At 35.7% G+C, this 12,240-nt stretch overlaps 1 protein-coding gene across 5 annotated transcripts in view; it reads left to right on the top strand.

Moving 5' to 3' along the window:
* Nucleotides 1-6: 6 nt before the first annotated feature.
* The window catches only part of PPFIA1 (PPFI scaffold protein A1), a 62,368-nt gene continuing 50,134 nt past the window's right edge, over nt 7-12,240 (top strand). For all 5 annotated transcript variants that reach the window (XM_085300926.1, XM_085300928.1, XM_085300929.1 and 2 more), the window contains exons 1-2: nt 7-872; nt 2,023-2,286. In XM_085300926.1, the coding sequence (XP_085157052.1) occupies nt 2,023-2,286 (264 nt within the window). In that variant the 5' untranslated portion in view covers nt 7-872. The remainder of the gene's footprint in view (nt 873-2,022; nt 2,287-12,240) is intronic.

Consider the following 12,240-nt stretch of genomic DNA (forward strand, 5'->3'; position numbering starts at 1 on the left):
GCGGCGGCGGGGAGCCCCGGCTCGGCCTCTCCGAGCATCTTTGTTTGCCGCGGCCTCCGCAGGGCGCAGAGGCGTCGAGAGCCGGCGGCGAGCTGCCGCTTTCCCCGTGGGGCCGGGGCCTGCCTCCCCGCCGCCTGCCTCCGACCCCGGCCGGCTTCTTTCATCCCTCTCGGCTGGATACCGAAATTCCGCAGCATCGTCGCCGGGACGGGMCGGGGCCAGCGTGCGCCTGGAAGAGCAATGCAGGCGAAGTAGCGAGTCGCCTTTCTCYTCGCCTTTCAAACCGCGATCAGCTCCTCGCTGTTAGGATTATAAATGTTTGAGCTAAGACCCAGGAAACTGAAAGGAGAGCCTCCGGTTGGAATTAACAGAGGAGGAACGAAAGGAGGCTTTTCCACATCCTTGGCGAGAAAACTCAAGCTGTTTTTCCATCGTGTCCTTTTTCTGGTCAATAAAGTGGTTGTGACTTGAGTGGAATTTCAGAGCGAGGAACTATTGAAGCTTGTTGCACCAGCGAGACAGGATATTTTTTTTTTCTCTGCACATGATTCCCCCATCCCAGCTGCTGCAGGAACTAGGGGCCAGTAATAGAGAGATGGGAAGCTGAAACAGTTTATTTTCGCGTTCTTCTGTTCTGAGGACTTGACTAGTGAACTGAAGCTGCTACTGTTTTTTACTGGATCTGCTCTTTGCTTGGCAGATTTATTCATTTTCATGTGTGTAGGTATTTCGATTACATAGACATTGGACTAGAGCTGAATGGATACTTTACAGTCTGAACGATTTGGGGGATAAAAAACTAAAAACAGAAGAACTGGTACGGCAGGAAGTTTGAGGCCTGTTTTCCAAGCCTTTTTATTTCACTGAGCAAGGTAAATGATGTAGTGGTGTTGAAAATACAGGCCTTATGGTAATCATGCATAAAAATGTAAGCACTTCAGAAGCACTTCAGGCTTCTTAAAGTCTTTCAAAAGATTCAAAGATGTGGTCCCACTATAGCACTCTGAATAAGTTTAATTATTCTTTTAAGGCATTCGGGTATTGATGTGAATTTTAAGACTGAGAACAAAATTTATGGTACCTGGGAGGACGTGAGAGAACTTCTTTTGTGTCATAGATTGTGTCATAGATTTGTGTTAAGAGAGGCTATCTGGAGACCTTCAGAAGTCTTGATGGTTCAGTGAGAATGCGCAGTAATTATATTTGTGGGTTTTTTCTGTGCTTTTAAAAAAGCTTATGTCTCCACCTCTTGTGGTGATCTGCTAGTGTCTTTTAAAGATGGATCYAGTTTAACTGTAGTAATGTACTTAAACTTGTACTGTTAACTGTATTCATGCCATGACTTCGATTATTTTCACTTACGTTTCCTGTTATTAACAGTGACAGCTGGTACCACTTAGTGATGAAATTTTGCTTTCTCTTATTATTTTATTACTGTTGACGGCTTTTATCTTTTACGTGTTTATCTCTTGAGTTGGAGGGTCTGGATTTACTGTTAATTTACATGCATCAAATTTTAACGTAGAGATTGTGCTCCTAGCATAAGCTCAAAACAGTTGTTTAGATACCATCTTTGTGTATGTCAGGAATGGGAAGAGGCACATAATGATTCTCAAAATGTACAGTGTAATCAGTAACAAATTCAAGTATATAGGCTTTTTTGTGGCTTGCTGCGTATTTCATCTCTTTTTTTAAAGAGCTCAGCAGCAGTTTGTTCTTAACAGAAATACAAATCCATTAAAATGAACTCATAGTTTGAAATGTAGCTGTAGAAATCTGGTTTTGCAAGAAGTAACAAGATTCTCATTATAAAGTAATGCCTTGATTAAATTGATTGTATACCTTTTCTCCTGCAGTCTTAATGAAATAGTGGCAAACACTAAGGTCTTGGCAACCTTTACTGATACTATCATTGGGAAAGCTAACATGATATTATGAGTAGTATCCAGAGTTCCTTTGCTAATCATGTTTGATTTGTTTGACTGAAATTTATGGTCTTTATTTGTCTTTTTTTATTTCAAGATGATGTGTGAGGTGATGCCAACCATCAGTGAGGCAGAGATTCCCTCTGGGGGAAATGGAGGCCATGGTTCAGGTTCCCCATTACAGTCAGATGCTGATTCTCATTTTGAGCAGTTAATGGTGTCCATGTTGGAAGAAAGGGATCGCCTTCTGGAAACACTAAGAGAAACTCAGGAGACGCTGGCCTTGACCCAGGGCAAGCTACATGAAGTTGGTCATGAGAGAGATTCCTTGCAGAGACAGCTCAATACTGCGCTTCCACAGGTATGGACACTTTCAAAGAAAGRTATCTGGTGATCTTTTTTCTGTGTGGTTTTGTTTTTGTTTTTTTGTTTACTCAATTTAAATAAGAGTCAGGTTATGTCAGGGAAAGATCAGTCTAGGCTAGTACTTTCCTAAAGGGTGGTTTTCTTTTTTCTTTTTTTTTCTTCTTTTTTTTTTTTGCTCACCTTGAGACATGCAAAAGCAGAGACCAGCGCTTTCCCTCCCATATGCTTTCTTGATTTCTGGTATTTCTTATTTCTTTGACTTAGGGACAGCCTCAACATTAAATTGTATCTACATCGTTTTTTAATAGAATTTGTTGGGCTTTCTTCTTCCATGCTTGTATTTTTTTTTCATGCAGTTTTTAACTGCCTTATTCATTCATGTGCTCAAGGATTACATATAGGCTGTTGCTGGAAAGAAAGCAGACCATTCTGATATGGTTGTGGACTTTGATTAAAAACCTGGAAAGTTTAAGACTGCTGCCTTGTGAATACATGCTGTGTTGCCCTTGCAGTACAGCAATGAGTGTTTTGGTTAACTCATTTAGTGCCTTTTTGGAGTAAGGATCTGTGGTTTTTTGTCTTGCTTGGAGTTACTATTTACTGGCTTCTGGAGGAGTTTGCTGCCAACAAGGTAGTAAACTGACGTACAGCCTGTGGTACTGAATGAATTATATAGGACAGTAGTGTGTAGTTAGGAAGGATGGTTAATATCTATAGAACATCTCTGTTTTTATCCATTCTAGTTAAAAGAATAGAACTAAACTTTGATAACTTTTYGAAGTTTCAAAAAGCCATAAGAACTCATCTGATCATAGTCAAAGCAGGGACTGCTTTCAGTTTTCAAATAACTGTTGATAACCTTATGCTTTCTGGCATGTTTGGTTGTCATTCCAAGTATGTTGTGATGATGATGTACTAACATATGTTATTCCAAGAATATGTATTACTTTACAAATATTTACATATCCTTAAATATTGTAGTTACTGTTCATACCCTTTAAAACAGTATTCTTAAAATTTATTTCCATTACTCTCATCCTAGTGTAATCACTGTRTGACTTGTAGCATGGTAAACTGTTCTGTAAATAACTTAGGGATAGAAGCTAAAAGGTCATAGATGTTAATGTAGTGCTATTATTGCAGTATTGTGGAAATCAGAAAGGAAAAGTTTGCAGCCTGTGCTGCTTCCTGTGTTAAATCATGTGCTGCAGGCAAAAATCATTATTTGTTTTTCCTTTTTATTGTAGTAGTTGTGGCTTCTCTTTAGCCACTGTTTCAGATCTGCTGCATTAATATATGCTGTTAACCAGTTGCATAGTCTGTAGACTGTTAAGCTTGAATTTGTGGCTGAGTAGAATCACCAAGGCTCTAAAGTGTGCTGTTCCTCTTTTTCTCTTTTTGATTCTCAGAATCTTGTAAGCTACTAATATGTAAATATTTATTTCGAACATAAAAGATTAATGCAGTTAGAAATTCCAAATTTGAGGAATGTCATAAATGTCTCATGTGAAGTTTGTAGGAAGGAAAGTCTCATAGTTGAGAGAAATTTTATATAAATATACAGGAAAGAATGGATTTTTGTAGATTGATACTGAAATATTTTGTCTGTTGCTTTTATCCTTGGTGCTTAAGCTTAAATGATAGCAAGTGGTGATTAATTGTGGTTTGAAATTACATTCATGAAATATTTTCTTACTRTTGCTACAAATCAGAAATAATGTCTTATGTATTTGACAAGTTTTGTTGTTAGCACAGTGAACATTTAGTATGGTTAGACTTCTGGCAAATACTGAAATAGAATGCTTTTAAATTCTCATAAATGTTCCCTAGGGAAACTTTGTGGTGACTATAATATTTGAAACTATTTGAACTTTTGTATTGATTACTGTAAGGTGAGCATTCTTTGGAATTATTGCCTTAAATGACTGATTCTTTAGCTGTGGATTTCAAGTAGGGGTGGAAGCAGGATAAGTTTAAATTTACTGACAACTGTATTACTCCCCCAGCCCCAGGAAGAAAAGGTTTTTGCATCATATGTTTTTTCCTCATCAAGTTTTTTTATTGTATTAGTTGCTTTCTGTTTAATAGAAAGTGCTGTGGAGATTGATCAATTTGAATAGTTGCACAAATTCTAGTATAATTGCATGTATTACTAAGTTACTGTCTAAGTGGTATATTATTTCCCTCTTAACTTGGCTGTAGCTTGTAACAAATCTTTGTGGTTCTATTGGAATATTTGGTCTTAAAGCGTATTGAATCAATCTGTTTGCATGTATACTTTTCCTATTTATATGTGTAGCTGCTAAACCAGCTGCTAGACTGTTCTGATGATTGATGGAAACTGCTATTGTATAGAAGGAATGCAAATTGATTGCCTCTATACCAAAACTATTTCTCTAGTATTTCTCTAAGAGAATCTTTAGTGGTGTTCCTGTATTTAATTCCTTGCTTTCACTGAGCTTCTGTGTATAAGAAAGGCTCTCGCTTGTGCATATATAGTTTCAAAATGAAAAATCGGTACTTGTCTGTTTGCACATCCTGTAAATTATAAAAGTAAATCCTAGTTTATTTTGCAACAGTGATTCTCATTCTCCGAAGTATTAGAGAAGCAGACTTCTTCTAGCATACATACATTGTTGCAGTCAGCTTGTAATTAAAGGCTGACCTGTTCTGGCTCATATAAAACTTAACAAAACTGTTAAGTTGTAAGACTTATAAAACTATTCAGAGTGGGAAGATTTGTTGTGGTTCTCTAGTTTATTAAAAACAAACAAACAAACAAACAAAAAAAAAAACCCCAAAAGCCCAGAATACGTGATCTTGTATAGAAGTGCTTTATCTGTAGCACTGACATTGAGTAAATCGATAGGTTTTCTTGTATGAACAGCTGAAAACAAAATAGGTCGATGTTGTCTTGATAAAATAACTGGATTCTGTTTATTTTGGCAATGCTTTTTGTTTCTGGGAGTTGACTTCTCAACGAGTATGCTAGTCAAACTGTACTCTGACTTTAAAAGATGAACTTGGTGAAACAGATTACCATGCGAAAATTTAAAAGTAAACTTATTCTTCCCAGAATTCTCCACAGAAATATTGAAAATGATATTTTTACTATGAGAACTTGGAGAACTTGTCTTTTTAAGCTAAACATATTTTGTTATGATTTAAATGTGGTCAGATAAAATGGTCTCTATTTTTTCATGCRTTTTGTGTGCTTGTAGAGTATACTGTATAAAACTAAGATTAATATGCTTCAAATTTATAAATTAATCCGTGAAACATATTTAAAAGTAACATTTTGAACTTAACATTGAGGAGTTCCTAGTGTTGTTAGTTACCACTGATGTTTGTAATCAGCATGACTACCAGTTTTTGCTATTGAGATCTTATAGTCTAAGGAACAGTTTGCTAGTAGAATTCAATGTAGGTTTCTGTGAATGACAGTATACTTGCTTTGTACAGAGAAGGCTAGAGTTTAAAATACACAGACACAGGTATCTGCTACAAATAAGAGCACAGCGGAAGAGCTTCAGTTGATGAAGTTGATGATAGTAGTTCCTTCCATCTGGAAGATGGTTGTAGTACTTCTTTTACAGAATTTTAGATGCTGGTGAATGAGTATTATTCTTTTGTAGTGTAACAACGCTTATTAAGTCCATCTTTAAATAAAATTTATCAGACTTTTTAAACTTCCAAGCAAGATAAGTAAAATCAGATTTTCCCTCTATTTGTGATGGTGCAGTTCAGAATTTCTTTATTCAAAACAATGTATGTATGGGACAGATGGAATTTTCTGTAGAGACTGTATGTGTAAGTGATTTATTGAGCTTTAATGTGGAGTTAAATATGGAGAAAAGTTGCTTATGATTTTGGTTTGGCTTCAGGTTTATTAAGGTGCTCAAAGTATGTTAATTTAAAGTGAACTCCTGTAGACCATCTTTAGTTTAATTGAAAACAAGTATAAATAGACACACTGTATTTGTAATTGAAGTGTTTAATAGTGATAAAATATTCACTATAGATAGAATACAACTAAAGTATATCTCTATATAAACATCTTTAAACAATATCTAAATTACAGTTCTTTTCAATTTTGTTAGTTTTGTGAGGTAAGCTTGAGGAAATATTTGATGTCTTGAATGTAGAAAATGTCTAAACACTTGGCTAGGATTGTTTTACAGCGATGAATTTATGGATTTAGTTGTCATTTTAATAATAGTGTTTGGGCTTCCTCAAGTCAAGTTTTAAATAATTTGGGATACCTCAAATTTAGAACTGAGGTTTTGAATTGTCTATAGATACGAAGAATACAGAAAGTACGTTAAGTAAAGGGCTTGATAAARTTCACAGCAGCTGAAATTTTCTTAGCATATTAAGTGCAACTCYATTTACAGCATTCACAGCTGGTCAGCCTTGAAGTGACCTAGCTTATATTTGTTTCACTAGCAAGATGTGGTACTTATTTAGAAATRAAAACCGTCGTCACAGTTGTGAGCAATCTATCCAGAACTGGTAGGGATCTGAGAAGACTTCAGCAGTGCAGATGTATCTCTGAGGAGACAAATTCTTCAGTTCTCTCGTCCCGTTGTGACAGCAGGGATAAACATGATTCTTCCAGTTGCTTTTTCAGACAAGTATAATTTTAGTTTTCTGTTTTGAGTTTTAACTGTTAAATCTTATTCAGCTCTAACTGTTAGTAAATTACTGTGTTTTTTTAAATCTATACTGGTTTAAGTTAGATGCAGATGTGAGTTAATGTTCAGAATACCTCTCTAATTATATCATAAAGTCTTAATTTCCCTAACTTTTCCTTCTTTCCAAGGCATAGAAATAGACAATTTGTGTCTAAAACCTTCAGCATATGAAGAGCTAACTGTGATCTGTCAAACAGAGGTTTAGGAACACTTAAAGCAATTTTGTCCTCTATAGGAGTAYATTCAGGACTAAGTCTCTAGCATTTAATGTTTCCTCTCTCTTTTTTTTCCCCACTGAAGTACTTCTATGTGAATTTATTTGCTTTTGTTTATTGAGATAACCCACTCCTATCCAACAGTCATCTGCTTGCCAACATTAGCATTCAGTTGTTTATACTCGGCTTTTAATCCAGGTTATCTTGATTATAAATAGACATTTTCGCTAGATGAAATTTAAAATGAACCTTACATTTTCCTGTATTGAGGATGAATTTTAATRCTGTTAGGATGATGCATCCAATCTTTGATTAAAAAAGATTTTATGAAGTCTGAAACTACAGCTTTAATTTTCCTTAGATTGTTTATAGGAAGGACATTTTGGTTACTGCACAAATGATTTTTTTTTTTGATGGTGATATATAGATTTAGCCTGGAAAGGTGAGCTAGATGTTACTTTTTTCTACTCTTCTGTTACTATGTGCAACTGTCTGATAATGGCTTTATTACGTTTTGCATGTTATAGCTATGTGCTTGTGACTTGCAGTCTAATGTAACATGCTGTATATATGATTTAAACTTGGGTGAAAAGAGCTTTGATCAGAACAAATAGTTATTAAAATAAGGTAACATTTTTAGAACCAGGTGAATTTCAGATATATACTAATTTTTGCTAACTTACCTGTAGCCATTTGTTTAACAAGGTGGCATTTGTCTTTTTTTYCTAAAGATAGAGAATTCTTCATATGTCAGCACTGCTGTTTCTCCTCTGTTCTTTTTAAGATTATACCAGAAAACTACTTTTAAGATACTTGCCAGAAAGACTTAAGAGCTTCAGCATGGYTGTGCAGCTGTAACTTTAATCTACAGTTTTTTTCAAACAAGCTTGGGATTCTCTTAATTTTTTTATGATCAATATGAATTAAAAATATGACTTACTGTTTTTCTTTTCAGATTCTTCATGTCTTAAGATGCTTTGACCTGTGACTTTGGTTTCTCCTTTCTAGTATTTAGTTAGCAGAGAGAGAGATGTTGATTTTATTCATACTGCAGAATTTGATTTTAGAAATAAAAGTATACATTTGTCTGTGGTGCATGAATGCATTCATAAGATAATTAACAACCTTTTGGAAACTTAGCAGTCAGGTGCTTTTAGAATAGGGAGTAAACCTATTAATAGGTTTTAAAAAAACCCCTAAACGCTATCTGATTTTTGTGGAGCTGTACTGGGAACATAATCACATAGCATGATGTAATAAAGCTGCATTTAAAGCTCCAAAATACTATCTAGAAAGGAGTATGGAAACTTAAATGAAAAGGTATAAGGACAAAGAAATACATTGGTGGTTTTCTAAGTAATGTAAAAATATTCATATTAGCCTTATGTCAGAATATTTRCTATATGCAGATGACTCAGTTAACAGTATTGATCGGATAACTTGCATCTTTGGAGAGAACTTGTCGACTGTGTATTAATAACTTTAGCTTTTGTGCTGACTTATTCCTGCATCCTTGATTAATATACTTCAYGTTTTAAAGGAGTTTTGCAGGGGTCTTGTAAGCTGCTTTTAGTGCTTAAGGCAGCTTAAATCACTTAAGTCTTCAAGGGTGACTGGTGTTTGTTGACATATTAGAACATACTTCCTGTAATCACTTGTGCATATRTATCTCAATTTACAAATACTAAGAAGGGATAAATTTGGGCTGCACATGTCAGGTATTCTGAGTGTTCATAAATTTGTTTTCCAAGTGTGTTGTGTGTTTTGGGTGGGTTGTTTGGTTGTTWTTTATTTATTTATTTATTTATTTYGGTAAGCTTGGCTGTGAACTCTCCAAATGTGCAGTGGGAAATGCGTGACAATTCTTGCCAGGAAAAAAATTTTCACGTTCCCTAGACTGAAGAAAGAATTATTATTTTGCTGTAATGTGGAGTGGGTTTGTTAGTAATTCAGCTTGACTTTTCCATGCAAGAAGTGCATGCAAATCCTGTTTCTGCAGTTTATAAACTCAACATATTGTGTAGTGCACTAAATACATATCTGTAGGTCACTTGAGATTATCCTCCTTGCTTATGTATTTAAAATTGGAGGAATGTCACAGTTACAATACTTGTGTTAAAGGCATTGGTTGGTCCTCTATAAATTTATGTGAATTGTTGATTAAATTGTCTTTTGTCAGTGACTCTAATCTGTTTCAGACTTGATCTTGTTTGATATAAACTACATTGAAAATCCCCTCTGCTGCTTCTGATTGGCTGTCATACCCATTTGTAGCCTGTTCCTTCAGCAGCTAGAGTATTGTGTTTTTAGAAAGAGAAGCTTTGCTGTTTTGTCTTGTGTTGTTCCACACTGACTAGCCTAAAGCTTTACTCATATATATAGATATCTCTTGGGATACATTTTTTGAAAATGATATTGAAAATCTTAATTGGAATATAATTTTGGTTGCAGTCAGAAAATACTATGTCTTTTTCTGAGGGATACAAGTAAGAAGAGTCAATGTATCCTTTCCAGTACTTCTCTGTTTTATGGTTGTATTTTCAGAACTGTATATGCTTATATAATATTTTGTTTTAGAACTTCCATGAAATGCTCAAAGATTCTTTGATGAAAAGGTCCTAGTGCTATCAGTRTAAGGCATGATCAAATATCTTCAGGCCAGATTTAGATGAATGCCATCTCTGATGWAGGAAAAAAAAATAATATATGTTCTTCTAGTTTTGTAAGGAAAAGACGAAAAAAGATGTCTATTGGGAGAGTAAGTAAATGTTTGTTGCAAAAGGGAAATGGGCAGCCTTGTATTTTTATTTACTCTGTAGAGCAGTAGTATCTACTTAGATACACTGAGCCATGCTTTTGTCATGCCTTTCCCCCACTGCTAGCTTGTGACAGTTTGGTATCTAATTGCCTGGAAATATGCTGAAGCACAGTGAGGTGTTTTGTTTATTTTATTTTTTTTTTACTCCCCCTTTTTCTTCTCCCATATAAATATATACTGAATTGGATTTTCCTGATCAATTTAATTTTTGTATGGGGAACATGGCAATTAAAACAATTTACTATTTATAAAGAACTACAGAGTAGACTCTCTGGTAAAGGTGGGTAAAGAATGYAGACCAGCATTAACACACTCCTTAGTCTAGGAAGAACAGTGTTTTTTCTTGCCTCAAATTTACATAATAGCATGCAGTGTAAGGATGGAATTGTGTAAATTTAGGTAGCTGAAGAATTTACGTAGTTTGTTTTTAAAATACATAAATAGAAGTTAAGAGATGCAATTTAAACAGAGAATTTGTCTCAACCTGTACAAAGATAAGGCTGACTGTAGTTGAAAGATTTAGTTGTGAATGTTCATGTAAAGAAAATACCTTGCTAAAGTTTAATAGTCATAGTCTTCTCAACATTGACAGTTTCTTGTAATGAGAAATGATATTTATTTTATCTTACTTGATCAATAACTTTGATTACCTAAATCTTTAGTAGCAAAGAGTGAAAAACTTTTAATTTGAGGAGAATTTTCCCTGCTAAAGAGAATCATAAGCTTTCATTATCTTGATGCTAGTGAATCACAGAATTGGAACGGTTGGGGTTGGAAGTGGCCTCTGGGGATCATCCAACTCCCTGCTTAAAGCAAGGACAGCTAGAACAGGTTGCTCAGGATATGTTCAGTTGGATTTTGAATACCTCTAAGGATGGAGTCGTCACAACTTCTGTGTGCAACCACTTCTAGTGCTCTGTTACCCTCAAAGTGAAGAAGAATTTTCTTATATTCAGATGGAAGTGCCTGTATTTCAGTTTGTCTGTTGCCTCTTGTCCTGTCACTGGACACTACTGAGAAGGGTCTGGACCTGTCTTCTTTACAGTGTCACATCAGATATTTATAAACATTGATAAGATGCCCCCTGAGCCTTCACTTCACCAGGCTGAACAGTCCCGGCYCTCTCAGCATCTCCTTGTATATCAGATGCTCCAGGACCCCTTTCTCTGTGGCTCTTTGCTGGACTTGCTTGAGTTTGTCCAAGCCTTTCTTGAACTGTGGAGCCCAGCACCAGATCTGACATTTCAGATGTGACCTCACCACGGCTGCATAGAGGGGAAGGATCACCCGCCTTGGCCTGCAGGCAATGCTCTCCCTAGTGCACTCCTGGATACCGTTGGCTGCCTTTGATGCTTTGCTATCTGTGTGGATCTGTGGTAATCTCAGTAACAACAATTTTATTAAGCTCTTTTTCATTACTATCTCTGAATTTTCAAGCATGAAAATGCATAAAACAAGCCACTTCCAGATAGCTCTCTGACTTTTCAGTGGAATTACTTGTTTGTGTACTGYGCACAGACTGCTTGATACCAAACGCTTTTGAAGAACAGCTTTACAGGGAGAAATCAGAGAGGGGAAGGAAATGCTGTTGTATGAATCTGAAAGGACCCGTGATTTCATCAATGTCAAGGTTTAGATTGTGGATGTATGGGTTTGAGTTACAGATTTTCAAAGTCTTACATGAGTTAATTGCCTATTACAAAGAACATAGCAAATGAATTGGCAGTAAAATATTATAGTCAGAACTCTCTTCACTCCTATCCATAAATGAGAAATCTGTTAGCTGGAATCATGTTTTGAAACACAGCAGGGTTCATGGGGGTGTCTCAGCCTTGCTGAATGGATGAGACCATACCTGAGATCAGGTATGCTGGACCTAAATTCTGTTGCTAGCTATGATTTTCACTGTAGTTTGTATGTGAATAAGATTTGTGGACTTACAGCTCCCAATGGGAACCTGAACTCTGTGTAATATAGTATTCTGTTTTATCTTATTAAATAAGTCCTAACTGGCATCTCACAGTTGAATCTTTTATTTCTGCTGGGATTTAAAACATGGGCTATCTCTGATGTTTTAATTAGGAAACCCCAAAAGGAAGGAAACCTTTGACCCAAGTTAAAGAAGTTTTTAAGAAATTTAAATATGATACGTGAAGAATTTGATGTGTGAAGAGTTGTGGATAGTACTGGAAGTTCTTCAGATCTTTTGAACTTTACAGATG

The sequence above is a fragment of the Rhea americana genome, unplaced genomic scaffold, assembly GCF_003343005.1.
Source record: "Rhea americana isolate MKP2758 unplaced genomic scaffold, rheAme1 scaffold_17, whole genome shotgun sequence".
Lineage (NCBI taxonomy): Eukaryota > Metazoa > Chordata > Aves > Rheiformes > Rheidae > Rhea > Rhea americana.